At 45.1% G+C, this 22,886-nt stretch overlaps 1 protein-coding gene across 1 annotated transcript in view; it reads right to left on the minus strand.

The window, feature by feature from the left end:
• The window catches only part of LOC126547643 (acyl-CoA Delta-9 desaturase-like), a 39,735-nt gene that overhangs the window by 12,051 nt on the left and 4,798 nt on the right, over positions 1-22,886 (minus strand). Inside the window, exon 2 of the mRNA XM_050195559.3 lies at positions 3,671-3,911. Within this exon, the coding sequence (XP_050051516.1) occupies positions 3,671-3,911 (241 nt within the window). The remainder of the gene's footprint in view (positions 1-3,670; positions 3,912-22,886) is intronic.

The raw sequence follows: 22,886 nt of genomic DNA on the forward strand, positions 1-22,886 counted from the left end.
TGTCGTTCGGGCTCGAATATGAGTGGTCATCACCGCTTAAACATAATAGAGAGCAAACAGCTGAGACCAAACAACGCGAATACTGAACAAATGTGCGCAAGCATGAGCCAGAGAAATGCGAATTTGCGAATATTCGACATGTGCTGCGGTGCCCTCCAACCTTAGTTCGGTTTTTCTAAGCGCAAGAAAACATCGGCATGATTGAGCCCGATTCCAGCAGTCGCGTCTTGATCTTGGCGCAGAAAGAAGCTGCGCGTTTGCTTATTAATGCACAACAAAAAGCACAGTGCAATTAAGCTCCAGTACGTAGCGCTTACGAAGGTCGACTTGACAGGTAACAACCACTGCGCGCTTGTTTTCGAGTGAGACGAGCCAAACAGCTATCTAAACCAATTTACAACAGCGGGAATCAATTCGCGCGTGTTTATGGAGGCTGCCTGCTGGTTCGTTCTTTCTTTTTTTTGCATTTACGTCTTAGTTCGTTTAACAAAAATTCGCAAGAGTGACACGAACCGCGACGATCCACTTCAGCCGCCGGGTTGCTTCCGACGGTTTTGAAGGGAAGTGGTAAAGTTTGATGCCGACATCCCCTTCACAGTTGTGACATTCCTTAATGCAGGAGGATCTGTGCTTGTTCTTTTTGTCCAGACATCTTATAGAGGAGCTGCCGAGAGGCCAGGGTGAATCCATCGAAAAATTAGAAAAGGACGCTTTCAGGCGGGCCTGAGCGCAGTACGGTCAATGGTGAAATGGCGGTGACGGCCTACTCGTGGGTGCTCTCCGTCTCTGCAAGGTGGCCTGACATGTACAGACAAACTTCATTGCAGGGTGCCTCTGTACTCAGACACGCGCCACGCGTGGACCTTGCGGCAGCGCCTTTATATGGCGCAGTGTCGCGCAGTGGCGCAGTTATATGGCGCAGAGAGGAGGCAGGCTGCAGTACACGCCTCATACATGACCCGTTTCGGTGGTGACAGTATGGCGTGTCGCTACGTTGCTTCAATGTTAATCGCATTAACGTCGGCAGTCATCCTGAGATGGTTTCCGTCGCAATTCTTTTTATCGCCCTATGGTGAGCTGAAGCTGAGGATGGGAAGGTAGCCTGAAGACGACAGAATAACGTCGGTGACGACAGCAGTCATCATCGGCGTAAAGAAATAGAGGGACGGATGGACGGACATATGGACAAGGAAAATCCAGTGTCGAGCACTTGACTGCGATCGCAATAAAAAGTCTACACTTTTCTGGTTTGACTGATTGGCTGATGGTGTTTATACCCCCAAAGCTGCTCAGTACGCTGTGAGGGACAGGTAGTCACCAATGGTTCATTTAGTGTGTCCTAGAGGCCCTAAATCTGTTAGTAGAAAAAGAATTCGTAAAAAAATTGCAGACTTAAGGAAGAATACTATGAAATGTACAGTCTACACGTGTGCAACCATGTCAGCAAACAGAACACAACTGTGTAAGTAGCCCTCATTTGATGGCCAAGGTTGAACTTCACCCATGCAACACTCTGGTCTATGAAATATACCATAGTGTCGGGCAATATGATAATTTTTATCGATTAGAATGTTTTTTTCCTCACCTAAATATGTGCACAAGCGTATTAGCATACTGCCGCGATTTAAATGCGGCCTCCATGTCCGGAAAATGAAATTGCTATATCTCGCTGAGTGGCAGAACGCCCCCAGCACCAATCCACCGCGGCCGGTCTGACGAAAGGGCAAAGGTCTTGCTGCACGGAGAAGGTGCCTGGGGTAGCTTTTAAAGCGCAGGTTGCTTCGCGAACCATCCCAGGCTTTCCTGACCGTGGCTGCCGCCTGATGCTGGTACTGCTGCGCCTGCGTTATCGCCTAATAGCTCACACTAGGCTACGCGACGGCGGTGCCTTCTAGGAGCGAAGGCTCGCACTACTTCGCTCGCAGCAGTAGAAGGTACAGGGAAGCCGGCCTCCCCATGCGGGTCATTGGCCGCTGGTGGAGGGGGTGAAGGGGCCGCTAGACGAAGAGCCGCGATGAGACGGGAGAGATGGCACCGGAGGAGATGGCGTCACATTGCGCGTTTGTTGCGCCCCCTGGCAACCACGTGGACCGTTGACTCTGCGCCTTCAAGGAGAGGTAGTGTACCACAAACAAGTGGCACAGAAGGCCGGCTTGCCTCTTTCAATCCCTATAACGCTGGTTGCGTTCATAGGTGCATTGCACTGCAGAGCGCCTAGTTCGGGGCATCCTTGACCAAGGTGAGAAGGTGCGCGTGAACACTGCCTGGTAAGCTTCGCTGTATATATAGATTCCAACAAGGCACGTTGGATCTGCTGCAAGGTTTCATTTTTTTAATGAGAGAACTAACAAAATTGAAAACAGTGGTCAGAGTGCAAGACGTTCCCTGAAGTACACACGCCCGGCGCTCTTGAGCGAGCGCGCAGTACCTTCCTCTGTGGCAAAGTCGCCTGAAGAGGGCGAACTGACGGCGACTCAGGTGAGGAGAGGGGAAGGAGAGTGGTCGCCCCTATCTATTTCTGGCCAGACAACGACGTGTCATTCGTCCCCTCCCCCCCTCCAACTCTCCCTTCGACCACATGTTAGCAGTGTACATCGGTTGCTTTGTCCCTTGTCTTCGCGAGGACCCGTCGCGGTGGCTTAGCGGCTATGGTGTTGCGCAGCTAAGCACGAGGTCACGGGATCAAATCCCGCCTCGGTGGCCGCATTTCTAACGGGGCGAAATAGAAAAACGCCCGTGTCCCGTGCATTGCGGGCACGTTAAATATCCCCTGGGGGTCAAAATTAATCCGGAGTCCCCCACTATGGCGTGCCTCATAATCAAGTCGTGGTTTTTACACGTCAAACCCCAGAATTCATTAATTCTTCGTGCTGCTTCGGCATCGCACTTGTGTACTTTGCGTGTTTTCATGTTTTAAAAGAACTCCTTCACGTGCAGCATACGAATATTACGTGATTGTCGTCACAAACATTTTGGATAATGGGCTGGTGGTTTACGTTTAGATTGTAGCGCAAGCTCCTGCAAATTGCCGCAGACATACAGTCATGGAACGTCTGCGCCCGTCGGACATTCGAGAAGCTTGTGCCGCTCGCCAGTGTGTACCCCTGCCGATACTGTCACGCGTCCATTGCGCTGCATTTTGACAGTGAACGTTTTCCTCCGAATTATCACTATTAGCCCATCAATTTATCGCTTGGCACAGGATGCTCATAGTGTATGCGAAATTTCTGGAATGTTGTCGCCGATTCTATACCGAAAGATTCTTGTCTAATGAGATTACGCACGTGATGCGGATAGTTTTGCAGATTCTCGAATGTACGTGAGGGACCAGCGACTGATCTGTAATGTACGGTGATACACGCACAGTTAGCAGAGGTGTTTGACTTGCGAGTTCATATTCGACGACGTACAACCGTACTCGCCGCAGTCGATGTGATTTGAGTTTTGTTTGCACTTCTGGGCACAAGTTCGCCCAGTAAAGAGATATATTATTCATGCATAGTTCTGGAACTGTCTGGTTCTTCATCGTCACTGGAACGTGACAATGCGCTTCTTTTGTCTGAAAGTGACTCGAGTTGTCGAGTCCAACCACGTGTCTCTTCCAAGCGCGTGTTTAGCCGAGATTTAGCAGAGCGGGGTGAACGAGTGAGCCATGCGCCTGGGTTCTCACCCAAAAGGTTTGTCTGCCACTTGGCCGTGAAGATGGCGCAGTAGAGGCCACACGCGGCCCCAATGTGGAGCCCAACGAAGAGGAACACGTTGCGCCAGACGATTTCCATCTTGAAAGGCTCCTTGGACACCACCTCACTCTCGGTGTCGCTGCTGTTCTCCGGCAGCTGCTGGTCATCCTGATCATCATTGTTCTCGAGGTGCTTTTTCCTCTCTGTCACCGAGGTGGTCGTTACGGAGCTCTGCAAGGTAGACGAGGGAGCGCGCTTATTAGAATACTCGTGCACGCGAACAGTTGTTAGACGGTTTCGCCAAGGCGACTAAATTGCAGGAGCCATTTACAAAGCACACTCAGCCCAACTGCCTGCGTACAGCCTGAGCTGTTTATGAGCTCCGAGTGAGAAGAAGCGTCATGTGCGATAGAGATGAGGCTGAGCAAAAATACACGCACAAAAGGAAACGAACTAAAGAGGATGCAAAACGCAGTCGTGCGCAAGCTCAACCAGTAATTACGCTAATAGCCCGGAATAAAGAAGCCAACAAACAACGCGTGCTCCTACAGAGCTGCCGCCGCTGGGTCCGCAATGTGCCTTCGAAATTGGAGACAACGGAGTGGCGTAGTTCAACAACGAAGGGGGCACGTGGCCGCGAGGCCAGGAAGTGGGAGGATCTGTTTCCCCAGCAGTAACGTACACGGCTGAAGGCGAACGAAGAACTGAACGGCGTTGTTGGCGGGAAGTAAAGCGATGTAATAAAAGGATGTAGACACTGTTATATATATCTTGCACAGCGCTGAGCCGTTACTATCCTTTTTGCTATTGAGGCTATTTTTATTTGGTGCGAACGGTTGTAATGCCGGTGTGCCGGGCACTTTCGTGAGAGCTACTTTGGCTGGGGCCCTTACGCGATTGCGTTTGTTCGGCCTTCAAATCTATACTTGCATGCCGTTTACCTGTACTTCATGGTCGTCCGGATGTTGAAGATTGCTTTTGGAAGTAATAATGGTAATACTGAGAATAGCTGCCGTTTTGTTGACACCAAATGCTGTACGCGTGATTTCGTTTCTTCGTTCTTCTTTATGGCTTGTAACGAACAGAGAGGAAGGGAAACTGAGTGGGCTTTCATTCAAGTAGAATAAAATACATGTTTCGACGCGTCCTGCAGTGTGCAGAATTTCATTGACAAAAGCTTTTTTTCTCAATGTGGTACGTTTGAACGACATTGCACCCATTTAGCTTCATCTTATAATTGTGAAGCCTAACATTTTCACTGAAGATCTCTCCTGTTACCTGAGATTACAGAGCAACTTTCCTAATTTGAATATGATGTCGCTTCTTCTTAGTGCAGATGTTTAAGCAAGCTCAGCATTTCTCTTTCCTCGACATAGGATTGCGCGTTCGCTACATGTTGTCTATAAACGCTTCTTTCAAAATGTGGTCCACGTCAGAAATATTTCCTAAAGAACGTGTTTATGTCGTTGCTAGAAGCAAAAAAATGGCAGTTTTGCCCAGAGTGCGACGCATTGGCAGCGCCAGTGAGGTTTATCGTTGCGCTCGACCTACTTGGACGATGCTATAACGATAGGCGGGTGCAATATACCTTGGCGTGACGCTGCACGTAAGGCAACTGCTGCTAGGCGTAAGGAAAAGCGCCCTGGTAGCTACCAGACGCTTCACGACGCTGGTGTGATAAGGAGCGTCGCATCTCCGCGGTGCACGAGGTGAGGCCGACGGGAAACCGTTGGCACCCAGCGAAATATTAGATGACGTCAGTTTGGCGTTTACTGCCCGTTCCGCTCAGACCAGTGCTGCGCAGAGCAGCTCAGCAGGAACACTTATGCCTGCAGCGGAAGGTGGAGCGCTGCCCTGGCTCCACCACCGAGCCCATTGAGCGGGGGGCTTTGACTGTGCGTCCAATTCCCTTCGTCGTTTTACAAGCCAATATCACTCCGCGTCTCTGGGGCTCTCTAACTCTCTGCGCGCGAGCAGCGCATGCGCCGTCGATAGCGGGACAGCACGAAGACGGCGGCGGTAGTGGCTCCGATGACATCATTCACACCCGAGCGTCCGTTTAATTGTGATAGCGATAAAAAAAAAGGGGGGAACGATACGCAAGCCATTAATCATGTGAAAGTCATTTATCGTCAAAGATGATTGGTATTGTTTTTTTTTTCCTGCACGGTTGATTGTTCCTGTTTGTCGATAGAATGGGAAACGCACAGAACGTTCTTGGCAATAACTGTCATAGATGCTAGGACCCTTAAACTCGGGAGCCCGTATTAAGTTTGGCAGCAGTGCCTATCCGATTAGATATATACTTCCTTTTCTTCTTCGCTTTCTTTCATTATCTCCTGTGCGGTGTAGTTAACCAAAATATTTGTAGTTAACCTTTCTTGCTTTTATATATGCACCATTTATTCCTCGCTATAGCATGCATGCTTAGTGCATTTTTCAAGAGAATGTGTAGGGCGCCTTTGCTTCCTCTGGGATAAATCACACGGTTCGCATAGCAGATTCGTCGAAGCCTCGAGAAAGCTACCAAAGAGAACTACCAAATTTGCGTTCACCACATCATAGCATTTCAACATCTATTCAGACGTCAGGGCTGGAGCCGTACTTCCCAAATTATGTTTGCTCGAAAATAATTCGATGTTCCCTTTCATATTCCTCGCGGGTGTAATACCAAAGCATTTGATCATTACAATATCACTCAGAGACGCACCGTTAAGCTGTGGACCTGCTGGCTGTTTTGTGGTCGCTGTGACGACAACGGCATTGCTGACGGCATCATCATCATCAGCCTGGTTACGCCCACTGCAGGGCAAAGGCCTCTCCCATACTTCTCCAACAACCTCGGTCATGTACTTTTTAGCACCCTCTGCTGCGTCGCAGATCTGACCGCCGCCGTGGTCAGTTGCTTCGCAGCTGCTAGGGACTGAGGTCCGGGGTTTGATTGTTGTGTTCATATAGGAGGTTGTGGCCAAGTACTGCACCAGGGTGGCCAATCCTGCTCTGGTGAGGGAGTGCGTTGCCGGTTCTGGTCACCGGGATCAGGCCACACTCCAGGTCTCTTTACGCAATTTTATCAACACCCGGATTTCTTTTTTTTAATCCGGTGGAAAATTGCGAGGCACCGGGATTCGAACCACGGACCTCTTGCACGCGAGGCGGGTGTTCTACCTCTACGCCACCGCTGCACTCTATATAAAGAGTGCTGACGGCATTTAGAGGGAAATCTAAGACTCTCCGTCGTAGCGTAATGGCTTTGGTGTGCGCTGCGAAGCCCGAGAACGCGGGATCGAATACCGGCCGCAGCGGCTACATGTCGGTGGGATCGGTATGCAAAAACGCCCGCGGACCGTGCAATTGGTGCACGTTAAAGAAGCCGAGGTGGTTAGAATTAATCCGGAGTCCCCTCCTACGGGTGTGCCTCATAATGATATCCTGAATTTCGCATGTAAAACCCCACAATTTTTTTTAATATGGACAAGACTTAAAATAAACAGAAGTCTTGTATGTTCGTCGCGAACATAAGCATTACGAAATAGACTCATGCGAGTTTATATAAACGTGACCCTTTTTTTCAATTTACACCTGATCGCGATGGTCGCGATGTTTGTCTTTAGGGTCAGAAAGGAAAAAATCGTAAAGCGAAACTATGTGCAATTGCAATTTGACCTTCCTCCCATGGGCTATGTGTCGACATAACTCCAGTTCAACGAACTTATTTCAGTGCAAAAATATCTTTACTGGCACCTATATCTCATGCCTACTCATGCCCTACTGCGTCTCCGGTTGATCGAAAAAAGTCGGCACACCTCCAGTACTTGCCTTGACTAGCACTGCATATAGCGGGCGTAGATGTGAACTGTTGTCATTTTCATTGCACAGAAGACATCTTGTGCAATGCTGTCTGCCCTTTACAACAAACATTTAAACAACGTTTCAAGACAACCTCCTTGCAGGAGAAAGAGAGATCGGAGGAAAATATATTAAGGTGCAATTTAATTTTCTCTCGTGACCCTCAAATACATGTTCTCTTCTTAGATAATGTAGCCCTTTATTTATTAAACAAACATCATACCAGCCTTTTGTCTCGGTATGCACAGTATATAATGTGAAACACATCGAGAGAGAAGGTAATAAGAAGGCACAGTGATTAGTTACCTGAAATTTGTTAATTGCCATTTTATTTATCTTGGAAGCTGTAATTATTGTAGGCTGATTCGCTTTGCATAAGGTCTAGGCAATCTGTCGATTAGCGCTTGAATAATACTTTGACCTCGATTATTTTTTTCTGTCACGATTAGTCGGCTGAGCTCACACGATCGAAATCAGGCAAGCGTCGGCATCGACGTCTCCACTTCACTTGTTCCGCAGCAACATATGGAAAGACCGACTGAGCTACAATGTTCCGGCTATGACTGTGCCTGCGTGTCTCCAAGGATAAAAGCCACCCACGCGCGCTGCACATCGAGCTAGCGGAGGAGACAGAGAGCAAGGACAGGAAAAGCAGAGAGGTCAACCAGACGAGCACCCGGTTTGCTACCCTACACTGGGGGTGGGGAAAAGGAGAATATAGAGCGGTCTGTGCTGCAGGATGTGCTAGTACGCTGCAACTATTTTGTCTTTCAGCGGCTTGTACGAGGGTTCTGAACAAATACCCGGTAACATGCCAAGAAGGCTCGCACGTATCGTAATAAGACTGTCAAAGAATGTTAAGAAACCTATTTGCATCCGCGGCCGCACTTATGATTGCGTCTGAGTAGTTTAATGTGATTGACGTGCCCACCAACTGAAAGTTTCGCAGACGTGATATGAAGGGCGCGATTTGTAGCCCACTTTCTTTGCATGCTTTGTTTTCCTTTTGAAGTTTATGTATATAGGGTGCTTCATTTAACTTGAGCCTAACTTTAAAAATATGCAAATGCGACGTAGCTGGACAGAACCAAGACAATGTTGTTTGCCATCGTTTGGTGAGGCTCAGATAAATTTTTTTTGGATTCCTGCTAATTTTTCTTAATTAACGACTCTTAATTAGTCTTAAGAGTCTTAATTAATTAACTTCTCAAATATTATAGTTAGATTAAAAGTGTCAATGGTAGAATTGTAGAACAACATGAAAAACCCGCGAATTAGCTTTCTGTTGCTCAATACGTGCTGCACAAAAGTGTTCTTGCGAGCGTGAAAGAAGCCCGCGTATAACGCAAAGTGCCTCGAGCAGCCAGTCACGCGGCACTTTGGCTTGTATTCCCGTGCTTCTTTCACTCTCGCAAAGAACAAAGTTGCGTAGTACGTATTGAGCAACAGAAAGCTAATTCGCGAGTTTTTCATGTTGCTGTACAATTCTACCATTGACACTTTTAATATAACTATAATGTTTGAGAAGTTGATTAATTAAGACTAATTATATCATTAGCAGGAATGCAAAAAAATTGTCTGAGCATCACCAAACGACGGCAAACAACATTATCTTGGTTCTGTCCATCTACGAGGCATTTGCATATATTTAAATTTTGAAATTAAAATTAATTAGATCATGGGATTGTACGTGCCAAAACCACGGTCTGATTATAGCCACTAAGTTTTTAAAATCTTGGTGCATGATATTTGGGACGCCCTATATGAACGACTAGATCATTTAACCACATATACTTACGTAAATCTGCAAGAGCGATTAATTAATTAAAAGGTTCCGATTATATTGGGTACATCTTTTTTTGTCGATGCCCAGCCCTTATTTGCACATTTCTCCCGGGTATACTGTGATCACACCTCACAACTTTCTTTCTTTCTTTCATTATTCGTTTATTTATGACAATCTACAACTTGCCTCAGGAGAGATGGCTAAAGACCGAAGAGTGCTTGATGAAGCCAAGCCACCCTACAATGGCACTGCGGCAATACAAAATGTTGGTGAAATACAATAAAGTTGCACAAACACACAAATTTACATATTTAATAGAAGAGAAACTTGGGCGAGTTGGTGATGATGCATGTCTCGGAAATTAACAGCGCAAAACAGACGAGGACGAAGGGAAAGAAGAACACGACACTGGCGCATACTTGCAGTGCGTAGGGCAGCAGACCGGATCTTCCCCTCTGGTTAACCTCTCTGCCTTTCCCCTTTCCTATTTCTCTCTCTCATACACTCGACAGTTATTAGCAGCATTTGGAATGTCGAATTTCAGAAAACATACGCTAATACAGAACAATTATGAGACGCACCAATATCATAGAAAAGACAAAGCGCATCCTAAATGCACAAACCACTTAAAGCGCTAGGAGCATGTAGAATCGCTACACAAACCCGCATTGATGTGTGTATATTTTACTTTAACCGGTCGTTCCAAACATTAGCAGCAACTTACGAGCGGGATCTTATGAAGAGTTGCAAGCCGGCGGACTGCTTTTTCAACACCAGTGTATAACTTGCTGACCTGTTTTCCTCTTCAACACAACTTAGTGACTGCCGATTACCGAACATAAAAAAAAGAACTGCTAATGAGAGCGTGGGGAGGTTCTCTTGTTCGCAATTCTGGGTTCTCGACTCCTGCAGGCCTCCCTGGTTCGAGTTCCAGATTGCATTTTTCGATGGCAGGGCCACAGTTGCTGCGGCTGTTAGATTTTTAGGACGTTTTGAAAAGCAATAGCGCCGTTCTAGTGCCCGTTCTTTCGCGTGGCAGTAAAGCTTTTCTCTGGCACTCTCCAGTGGTACTGCTACACGCTGTGCAACCGCCTTCAAGAGTATACCGTGCGTCCTTATAACAAGTACTGCTAACTTAAAAAAAAGCACCGATACACATAATTTTTGCGGGAAGGTTTAATTTGTTTACTAAAGGAACTCACTGTCTCCTGACTGATCTTTCATGTGACTTGCAAACAGACTTTTTAATACTTTGGCAACGCATTCATAGGCAGCACATCCTCTTGTTGTAAGTTCACCTCTTGAGAAAGGCTCAAAAGCTCTTTGTTTGCACAAGTGTGTGACTCCGACTAGTCTGGTGTAGTAAGCCGCATAAATATTCACTTCCTTTGGCCTATTGTATCGAATTTCACTTCTCTTTTACGAGGTTAACTGTACTCTTCATGGTCACTTTGTATGTCGCTGCCAACGTATAATACCGCAAAGCTGCGTGACGCACATATGTAATTACCGCGAACCTTGGACGTTGTTAATCACGCATGCACGTGGTACGTGCATGTACTTGCTTTTCCAGAAGTAAAAAAGTAATCACGTTGCCTTTATTATGACGCAAAGTGCGAAAAAAAAAGAATATTGTGCTTGTTGCGCGTGCACTGCATTGTCGCTAGCCTTGCGGCATTGTTATGTTGTCACTTAGTAGGGCAGCAAAATACGTCCATGTTCACTTAATCTAAACACGCGTTTTTCTTGCGCGTGCGTGTGTCTTTTCGTTCGCGGAAAACGCAGTAAAGGTTTATTCCACTCTTCAGAATCCTAACAAATGGTGCGGCAACTTTATTACGTTCACTATATTAAGTGAATTTGTTCCTATAGTATGCACCAGCAATTTATGCTTATAATGAAAATTTTAAACGAAATACGATGGATCTCGGTGAGTAGTCAAAGAATATTTTTAATCTTCATACAGACAACTAAGCTATACAGCCTTACTATGACTTGTTCAAGCCAGCGCAGAATGTCAGAACATGGCTACCGAGATAGCGACTCGATTGCTTTGGCTTAATCACAAAAGCACAAGTGGCTTCTCGCACTTCAGCCAAGCTGTCGTATATATTGTAGCGATTCTGGCCGAGCCCGTTCATAGTATCGCAAGCCCGGTTCGTCACCGGCCACTTTGCTACAAAGTGAAGCGTAGAAAAGTATGCCTATTGTAGCGAAGCAGGAAGTGCCTATTGCAGTGAAACATGTTGCAGGAAGACCCTTGGATCAAATATTCCGTACTGGATGCATAGCCATATGCTCTACGGATTCGTCCGTGCACGAGCCGATCAGCACCATTGTCAGCTCAGAAAATGTACTGCGCCTGGAAATGCCAGCGGTGCAAGTCGGAGGGCAATTAAGCCTTAGATTCAGCACTGGTAGCGAGACAGAAAATCATGAAGCGGTAATGATTATGAGCGGTGGGGAAGGAAAAAAGCGTCCCACTTGTAAGGTAATCTTGTGCGCATGCGCCATGCCGTAGAGAACAATTATGATATCGACAGCTATACTTTCGGCTGACTGGATGCAGCGAAAGCGGCCGCAAAGCGCGCAAATGTGACATCGCCTGTCTCCCTCAATGTTCTAGGCCTGTTCCGACTTCAGTCCGGTGACCGGTCTGGAGTCTGAGAAGCAAACACGAAAAATTCCGGCAGAGTGTATTTAACAATGACTGTCGGCATTCAAGCAATGTACCGTCACAACGCGTATTGCTGAAGGCACCTTCATTCACTATCAAGCTGCATATATGAGCGGTCCGTTATCCTACCTGGGAACATTCGTACGCCGGAAAGAAAGCTTCACTAAACGGGACCTCCAAATCGCAGCTAGATTTGTCTCACTGGCCACCACAGACTGCAGCGCCTACACCTTCGGAGGCCACAAAGAAAGCTTGACTGAACGCGGCGTCCCAATTGCTGCAAGTTTTAAGGCGAAAGCCTTAAGCGGCTCATATCCCCGATGGTCTGCAAGACGCAGCGTGCGGTACAAGTCATGTGAGCTCGCCTTGCGCAGACACGCGCTCGTGCGTTCGTTGTCTTCTTCCACAGCTGGCTCCGATGCCGCTCATCGCGCCAAAGAAAGTCAAAGTTAATTAAGATAGAGGTGATTCAGGCACTCAAACCCACGACCTTCGGTGGGAGTCGAACGCTCGAGCCTAAGTGAAAGTCGAACCCACAACGTCTGGTGCTAAGGAGAAGTTAATTAAGGCCCTGGTAATTAATGTAGAGTTAATTAAGACACTCGGATCCACGACCTTTGGTGAGAAAAAGCTAGTAATAAGAAGTAACAACGATATGGAATGAGAATGTGAAGTAATTTAATGAATGTCTCGTGAGCGCGCAGGATTTTGCCTTCACCGTCTTTGGAGTATTCTAAAGTGACTCAATTTTTTGTCCCTCTTCCACTGTAGAATTTGGGTTCAGCATATCTGACTTCAAACGAATTACTGCACAATTGCATCATCTTTTGCAGACGTAAAACTTCTATTTTCAATGTCATCTGCTGTTTTATTGGCATTGTCATCGGCACGTGTTCTGACTTTTATGAGTCAACTGTTACGACGCGAGCCACGTGCCAAGTGTCTCAAAGCACTGGCTTGCGTGATTGAAGCTGGTAAGGGTTGTTAATAGAAATTCAAGGCATGCGTACATATTCTAATACGGGGGTCTCGAAAGGTTTTGACCAGCGGGCTGGCTTGGCGACCAGTAGTGGTCTCGAGGGCCGGACAATATAGAATCATGTATATATGTATGAAACACACACGCCGTGGTTGCTTAGTGGTTATGGTGTTGGGCTGCTAAGCAAGAGGTCACAGGATCGAATACCGGCCACGGCGGGCGCATTTTGATGGGGGCGAAATGCGATAACATCCGTGTACTCAGATTTAGGTGTATCTTAAGTAACCGAAGGTTATCCAGATTCCCCCTCTTCGGCGTGCCTCATAATCAAGTCGTGGTTCTGGCTCGCAAAACCCTATAACTTTTAATGAGTGAAAGTAAATTTGTAAGAATGAGTAATGGTATATTAGGTGTTGCCTGAAACCTTTATTCCAACTAATCACAAAATAATTTCCTATTTTAAATAGTTGTGTTAACCTCCTGGGCATGACGTCCTGTAAAGTAACGAACGAATTATTTTAGAAGTAGTTTCCCTATAACCGTCAACTCACCGTGGGTATATTGATATGAAATATATTTTCATGGTGGCAAACAAGCTTGTTCACATTTATAGGCAGCACGCCAGTTTTCTTCCTCGTTCACAGTCATTTTAGCTCCACCAAGATATCAACAGGACGTTGAGGCAGTCTGGGAAACATCGCCATTCTTTACAGAGGGCCCTTTGTTTTTCTCTATTTTCGTTACCGAAAATCGGTCATTTCAACGATTTGAAGCTCACTTTTGTGCAATGTGTTTATGTTTCAGTAGCGTAGAAGCGTAGGCCATTTAGTGTAGCATTGTCAAGAATAATATTGTGCAATATACACGACAGAGAGGGATCGTGTTTCTTTTTCATTTTGCTCTCTTCCTTCTCTGTTGCGCTCTTTTATCCTTAACAATGTTTGCATTTTAGGAGTTGCCAGAAAAGACCACTCGTGTAAGTTGGAGTATTAGCCTATAGAATTAAACTGAGACTTAGGAATGTTACGCGACTGCAAGTTTCAAAACCAGCCCGGTTTATTTTGTACTTTTTGTTTTCTGTGACCGCAGCCATGCAGCCTGAATTGCTATACTTTATGAAATAGGATTTATTAACAATGTAGTAGTAGTAATAAAGTTTATCTAGTGAGAAAAAAATTGCGCGATGAACGGGGCCCCTCACTCCAGGAGCCCGCTGGTCGCCTGCACCAATGCAGAGTCGACGTACGCAGCCAGGGTCGCTTGGTCGTCGTGTGTTGGCTGCTGTCAGCCACTCGTCTGTAGGGGGTAGGGTGAGGGAGAAGCCGTGGGGAAGCGCTGGGAACGACCGGAGGCCCGCAGTGTCATAGTATGTGCGGAGTGTTTGAGTAACCGTCACAGATGGTGCAATGTGGCAGAGGCTCTGTTACTTGTCCCCATATAACGTATTGTCTAGATGGTGTATGCAGGGTGTTAGTGCTTGGCGAATAAATGTGCCCTATCTGGGGAGGTGCGGGCAGAGAGATGAAAATTGACTTCTTTCTTCTCTGCATGGTGCTAGTGTGGGCATTGCGGCAGCTTTGTGAGAAGATCGACCTGTGCAGGGGAGGGAGGGGCCCCGGCGCAGGATTTCTCGGGTGAGCAGGTTAGCCCCTTCATTGCCCTCCATTCCCGCGTGCCCCGGTATCCAGATCACATCAGTGGGCCGGTGCAGGTGTTTGTGGATTTCCTAACAATAATCTTTGGGAAGTTGTCCGCTCTGAAGTAACCGGCAAGCGTTGGTCGAATCTGTAAGTATGATTTGACTAGCGTGACTAGTGTGAGTTCAATTGCCTTGATGATGACAGCAAGCTTAGCTCACTGTGGTTATCTCTTTTTTATGGTTTGCGTGTGAGTGATCGTAGGGTCGCGATCGGTAACGGCTATGGCTGCTGCGCTGTTGTGGTGTACAGGTATACGCGTGGATGTTGGCTTGTTGAATGTACTCGTTGTAGTACGTGATGCGGTGTGCGCTGCGTTCTTTGCTTTATTGGGGGTCCATGTGCCTTGGTATGGGGGCTATTGTGAGCAGTGCTCGGGCATTTTTGCCGAGCGTGCTTGTAGCAGGCGGTGGGGTGTCGTTGGGGTTGAAACTCAGCGTTTGCAGAATTGTCCTTCTGCCTTATGTGGTACTACTGTTCAATCTAATACCCTGTCCACGTTTGTGTGTGCTTATAAGCTCTTTTTTAAGGTGTTATGGTTACCTGCCTTGTCTACGAGCTCCGTGCTTGTGCTGCTCGGCACTCCCATTGCAAGTTTGGTGGCTTTGCTTACGAAGGTGCCGAGCTTGTTTTTACTGTGCCTTTGTGAGTCTAATGTATGGTGCGGGGATAGCGGAGGCGAGACAGGAGTAAGGTGTCACGCAGCCGCAGCATGTCTGTCTCATGAAGCCCACGCTGGCGATTGCAAAATGCGCCGCGTCATGTTCAAGACCTGTTCGCTCTGTTTTAGCAAGTGCTGAACAGTCGCGCAATGCCCTTCATTTCGCTGCATGTGTATGCCTATTACATTGATATATGTCTTTGGGTAAGGTATTTTCCTTTGTTGGGTATGGTGATGGGGGATGAAGGGGGGTCTCCAGCGCGTGGTGGTTCCCAAGAAGCAGCTGCCACTTTTCCGGGGAGCATTCCAAGCCAATGCTCGCAGCTGCCGCTTGGGCTACATCTAGTGCGCGCTGCAAGGTGTCCTGCATTTTCCCCCGAGAGCCTTTGTTGATCCATATGGTTAAGTCATCGGTGCACACTGTGTAACGCATGTCTGGTGTGGGGAGTAAAGTTCCGTGTATGCGACAAAGTGCTAAGTTCAACAGTGTTGGTGAGAGCACTGCTCCTTGCGGGATGCCCCTTTGCGGGAGTGTGTAGGTGTCAGATGTCATATCGCCAATGTTGAGGGTGTTTATGAACAATGATCATTGCGTACTAGATACCTTACTCTTTACGAACACGAGCTACTTCAAGAGCTATCTTTAGGTGAGCACAAACACTTCTAGATGGCACGCTAAGCTTGCAGGGTTGAGCAGGATAACCTGGTTTAAAAAAGGTAACCGCGACTTAGCCACTAATGAATTACTCGACAGTTCATTGACACAAACGAAAGCCCTAAAAAGTAGGCCTTTCATCGCAGATTCTTAGACAGGGTTAAAAACAATCTGTAGTAAGTGGTTGTTTATGTGGGAGCTCCATATTTATATTATTAGCGCACTGTATATTTGCGACACTGAACACATAGAGCATAAATGCCTTCTATAGTGCGTAGGAATCTCACAATATTTACAGAGAAGAAGAGATGAGAGAGAGAGAGAGAGAACAGGACAGGCACGGAGGTCAACTAGACGTGCACCCGCTTTGCTACCCTACACATGGGGTGGGGAAAGGGGAATAGAAAGAGTAAAAAAAGGAGAGAGTAAGCACTGAGTGCGTGTGGGAGGATGCACAGGGACACTAAATACGAGGTGAAATATGCGGCTATGACAACGTGCTACAACACGGGAACGAGGCACGAGGAGCATAAAACTTTGGCTCATTCTTTGGATATCGACAGAGCAGCGTGAGAAAACGCGGATAAGCACTGCGTTCTTCCTGCTCACGAGTGCCTCCTTCGTCCGTGTTTTTTTCGCTCTGCGCTATCTGTACACGAAGCACAATATGCATGAGGTCGGAAAGAAGTTTGACATAATTACGAAGCCTTTAACTGTTCGACTAAATGCTATGGTGGCCTCTGAATACAACGTAAAATATATGGTACTGTACTATTAGAATGGCACCAATCGCAACGGATACAAATTTGAGCATATTAAACACAAGAGGCCGATTAAGAAAATAGGAACTGTCAGAATGACGCCAATAAATAAATGGGTGATATGGTCACCAAAAAAATTTAGAAGGAAAGAAAAGATTCCCATTTTTAAGTTGTTCATTTACGTATTTGCAAAATTGCCATATGTACAAATGGCGAAAGATGTGTCGACAGAAAAATTCCGTACAGGGCAATAAGCAGATTGTACTCTACTTGAATGCATGAAAATTGCATCCCGTTGTCAAGACGTAGGACGGGGCAAAATGTGAGTATTGGACCTTAGACTTCGGACTTTATGATTTCAGTGACATGTGGTGGCACGTTTAATGAGCCAATAATACGCAATGAACTCAGGTCCTGGACAAATTAGCCATGTATCTAAACTTCCATTTTTCATTCTGGAGAAGGTTTGCTTACAAATTAAGCAGTATTAAAAATTGATATTTACCTGCGGGCAAATTACTTTAAGTTTCAGAACTGCTAGGAGCTTAGTAACTTCTAGAAACTGAATAAGATATTCTTCCTTGTACTTGTCCTTCAATATGTCTTTTGACTGCAGTTTATTTGCTTCTAATTGAAAAAAGAAACCTGGAAGGGAATCGACATCGCAACTAAATAGATTTAGGAAAATCTCTAGTTCTTCTTTCTTGGCATCAAGGCCACGGAATCCCTAACAAAATTGTGTGCGTAGATGAACTAGGATTCTTGTCATAAATAGGGATAGGAAATGTCGTATCAGCCTCCGCCCTAATTGATGAGCAGCAGCGGGAATGCTTCCGCTTTCAATTTTTCAAGGTTTGGGACCGGGCTAGGTGGTAATCCCTGAGGAGAGGGGAAGCGCGAAATGGACTCAGGGATCAATGTCTGGTTCCTTGTACTCTGTGTCAATTTCGCGCTTCAACTAATACTCTTCGATTTTTACATCTGCTTCTGAAAAAAAGCTGCAGTTTTGAGCCGAAGCCTTTTACAACCATGCACAGGTCCCGAATAATGGTGCCTCTCCTTAGAGCTTCCGATTAAGCTTATTCATGCAGGCTGGTAAGTCCACGCAAAAGGCCAGTGTCCAGAGCAACTCGTTACTGGACGGCAGTGGCTCGGGCCGATTTTTCTGTTCAAGGTACTCGTTCTTTCCGAAGGTTAAAGGGACGAGACAACACTTTTCCGCTGCTCAGCCACAGAACTGCCTTGTAATACATCAGGCCCTCAACTCAGATTCCGCCTGCTTCAGCAATTCACCGAACTACGCGTGATTGTGCCCATGCGGCCTGATAACATTACCAGCTGAAGCAACAGGTTTCAGAACAAAGGCCCTGTCCACGTACTTCCTACAGAGGCTATGCTGGTGAATCATCTAGTGAAAAACATTGGCTTTGATAATCCGCCAGCTTTAGCAGCTTTGTTATTTGAACTACAAAACATTGAACGTGAAAATATCACCTTCAAAGAGTTACATGCCCACATCAGTATGTCCTGGGCTATATATAGGGTGTCCCAGCTAACGTTAGTCAAGCTGTTTGAACGAAAAAAAAGACACTATGCAAGATATGATTTGAAGACCTGCGACCCGTGTTCGGTCGTCAGACACCGTAGGTCGTATAAATGTATCTTGCACAGTGTTTTTTTTTTTTCGTTGAACAGCGTGGCTAAAGTTAGCTGCGACACACGGTATGTTTTCTTTCATGTTCTTACTGTATGTTTTATTCATTCCGAGTTCTGCCACATCTTTGTATGTTGAGATGGTACCGATGCGTATATGTCTTGCTCAAAAGACGTACCATATTTATATAAAGCATAGTTAGTAGTTTCAATCATCTGTGCGTATATTGTACTCGTGTATCTAGGTGTTTGGAGCTGCCAATTCGGGACCCAGTGGCGCCTTGTCAGGCTGTGGATACGACTGCTTTTTATGCCGGGCTCCAGAATCATGTACCTTCTACAGTGATGCGAATAAACATTATTATTATTATTATTATTATTATTATTATTATTATTATTATTATTATTATTATTATTATTATTATTATTATTATTATTATTCGTTAGATAATTAGACAATTAGACGTTAGACAACCTCCCACAAAAGTGGCTGATGCTTTCAACAGACACTTTGTTAAAGCGTCCCAAAGGGCAGTCTCTCTATATACAAGCACTACGCCGTTAGGGCATTCCGTATCTGCGTCGGCTTTTCTTTCGAGAATTTTGAAGGGTGATCTGGAAGAAATTATTTTCAATTTCCGTCCTAACAAGCCCACTGGATATGATGGAATTTCTTTACACACCATCAGAAGAAATTTCAATGCGCTGTCAGATATTATCCTGCATATATTGAATAGTTTTTTGGAAGGTGACGAAATTCCAGAATGCTTAAAAACTGCAGTTATTGTACCACTACACAAGTCAGGGAAGAAAGATAGTATTGAAAACTATCGGCCAATTTCTATATTGCCGATTATTGCTCAGGTCTTAGAAAAATTTCTTTTCCACACTATGTCTTCTTTTCTTAAGAAATTTTCTATCCTGACCATTCAACAGTTTGGCTTTATTTCAAGGCGTGGTACTGTGGCACTGCTTGAGGAATTTTCAGATGAACTGTTCTCGGCATTTGATCAGAATCTTTTCACATGTGCGCTATTTTTAGATGTAGCCAAAGCGTTTGACACCCTGAATCATCAAATCTTGTTAAGTAAACTGCATTTTGGGGGATTTCGTGGGCCTTTTTACAAAGTTCTCGAAAATTACTTGAGCAACAGATTTCAGGTGGTCTCTACCGATGATAAGGGCATATTTAGTTCTAAGCTGTCGGTAAAAGCTGGAGTTCCTCAGGCGTCCATTTTATCGCCATTGTTGTTTAATATCTTTGTTAATGACTTCCCTTTGGCAATTTCGAAATGTTCAGTATTCCAGTATGCTGACGACACTGTATTATTAGCGAAACACCTTTCTTATAGAACGTCCACTGAAATGTTGCAAAATGACGTGTACCAGGCAATGCTTTGGTTCTCTAATAATGGAATTGTTGTAAATGCCCAAAAAACAAAACTCGCTTGTTTTCGCTCTCCACTTAAGACTACTGTTATTAACATGCCTCTCTACTTGCATGAGTCAGACTGTGTTCATTGTAAATGTGCGCCTATTCCATACGTGGATTGTGTGAAATATCTCGGAATCTATTTCGATAGTAATTTATCGTGGCAACATCACTTATCACTTATTTGTTCTAAACTGAGGTCAGTAGCCTGGCTGTTATTTAATATCAAAAGTATTGCACCCTTGTCTGTAAAAAAGATTATAGCGCAGGCACTAGGTTACAGTGTGTTGAGGTATGGCATTACAGTCTTTGGCTTTTGTTCGGATCGTTGGAGATGCAGGGTTGACCGGATTATAAAAAACATTCTTAAAAATGTTGCGTACAATTCCCCAATAGTAACATCTGCAAACATCTTCCGTGAACTTGGGCTACCAAACTTCCATTCATTACTTATAAAAACAGTTGTCGTTAAACATTTCTGGAATTCCGCTTTCAAACAAAAACGTGGCGCCGCAACGGAGCTTAGAAAATATGTCCGTTATGTAGTTCCGCGTTCAGCCACAAGGTATGTCGCGGCCAGACGCTGTGCTTATGTGCCTGACATATTTAACAAATTACCAGAAGAAATCTTTAACACGACATCAAAAAGCACGTTCAAACACTTCTTAAAGCAGCTACGGTAAAATTACCCTCTTGTACATTTTTTTTTTTTGCATCGCAATATTTACCTCTTCAACTTTTGTTACATGTAGATAACCAAATGCTATCTTGTTCTCTTCAATTTTTTGCCTTTCGTTATTTGTTTTTTTATTTATTTATTTATTTATTTTTCTTCATTTCTCATCAATTGATGTATATTTGTTTGCTTTGTCTATCACATTCATTGGCACGGTCCTACAAGCCAACTGAGGCTTAGACCGGCCTGCTTGTGTTGTTTTGTATATTTTGTGGCAATAAACATTATTATTATTATTATTATTATTATTATTATTATTATTATTATTATTATTATTATTATTATTATTATTATTATTATTATTATTATTATTATTATTATTATACGCAGCATATCAAGTTTACATCAGTAGAACGGCATGGCACATGTAGTCTATATCTTACGTCCGAAAGCCCTCGTACACATTGGCTATGAGGAACACCGTTAGTTCTTATGACACCGCAGTTTCTTTTCCATTAAGGTGCGCCGACATCGCAGCAAGCGCCTGCCTTTAACAGACTGCAGCCGCGGGAGGGAGGGGATCAGAGCCCCCCCCCCCCCCCCTGGCGATGCCGAAGCTGACCCCCCCCCCCTCCCCCCAAGCACAAACCTAAAGTGTCATTACCAGAGTTTTGTGACCCGCATCATTTGATGTATCTTTTGACTTGCCTCTACCTTTTCACTTATAATTTTATTGTGGCTGATAGCTTACTGCATCACTGTTGGCGCGGACGTGCATGACTTTTATTTCATATATATATATATATAGTATCGCTTTATTTTTGCAAACGCTGACAATAGGAGGACAAGCGCATTAGAAGCACCAGCGGCGGCTGCGTCATCCGTATTTCCTCGCTTCAACATTTTTTAAAAATTTCCACTGTAAATACCATGTACATAGACAATATATTTAAATATATACAGAGGACAAATTTTATTATATTTTTAAAAGAAGAGGAGGTAGCCAATTAACAAATATTTCTAAAGGTATGGATAGCCTATTCCTAGAGAATGAATATGTTGCTGTATATTCACCTCACTCCAAATTGCTTTGCGTGTTTTTTTGAACTTGAAAGATACCTGTAGACTTCAGTGACCCCTTCGGCAGTCTTTTATCAATGGTGTGTAAAATTCACGTGAATGATATGTGTCTCAGTATGGCTTCTCTTTCCAATGAGCAGTGCTAACGACTAATGGAAAATAAAGCATTTCTAGTAATTTGCAACATTTATTAAGGAAGGAAACATCGTCAGTTGCATGCAGAGGTTATAAATATATACAGGGTGTCCCAATGAACTATCATGCACCACGATTTAAAAAAAAGAGATAGAGGAATGCGTTACTAGAAGAAAACCCTTTGCATATTGTTTCCAGTACAGCGGAGTAGCCGCCAGTAACTTTTTTTGTTACTGATATTTAATTAGGTAACTGTTATATAATTATCTAACTTGAGACTTACTATTATAATTGTCAAAGTGTCAATGAGGCATTTATAGGCACAGCCAAGGGACATCTGAATGCGGTATTTTAAGCGATGTACGAATTGCGTAGTAATCTTTTTCCGACTGATAAGTTAACCCCGCGAAATGTGGAGAGGAAACTCTGACTTGTGCCTCGCGCCCTTTAGCTGTCGATTTCTTGCGCCCATTCTCCTCTAGTTATCAGACGACAGATATCGGCCTCCCTGTAGGAAAAGCTGCAAACTTGATAGCACGGCCTCGCATAAACTAAGCTTCCCATTCTTTCACGATCTGCGAGGCGCGAGAGACACCATTCTCTAGACATGCCAGAGACAAAAGTGGTCGAGCCGAGAGTCACCATTTCCAATTTGGCTGGCGTCCCAAGGTTTTGAACAATATAACTCCGTCCAGGCGGACAACAGGGTGTCTGGTCGGCGTCTTCTACTTCTGAAAGTAACATTATTTCAAGCCGGAGACGGCCATTGTTTCCCACAGTGAAAGCTGTCCGCGTTGCCGCTGCTTGCGCAATGGGAAGGGAGGCATTATAAGCGAATTAAAGCGGCGCGGCCATGAGTCGTTGCAGACAGTTATTGCCAGCGTGCCGTTACCTTTCGTCTAGGTGGTACCGTTTTCCTTTGTCCGTGCCTTTTATCCGTGATGACGAGATTAGCGGCCTCAAGAAGGCTAGCGGTATGTCCCTGCTGTATTCGACCCTTCTCGGAAGAAAAGAAAATGTGACTTTGTCGAGTCCATTTTAAATGTTCAGATTTATTTCGAGTAATTCGTGAGTATCTTAACGTTCTTACAACTTTGAGAACAGCTTGCCGAAGAAATTCCTGCACGCACAACGCTTTGTTGAAGGCCTCCGTATAATAACTCCC

Source organism: Dermacentor andersoni, chromosome 1, assembly GCF_023375885.2.
Source record: "Dermacentor andersoni chromosome 1, qqDerAnde1_hic_scaffold, whole genome shotgun sequence".
NCBI classification, from domain to species: domain Eukaryota; kingdom Metazoa; phylum Arthropoda; class Arachnida; order Ixodida; family Ixodidae; genus Dermacentor; species Dermacentor andersoni.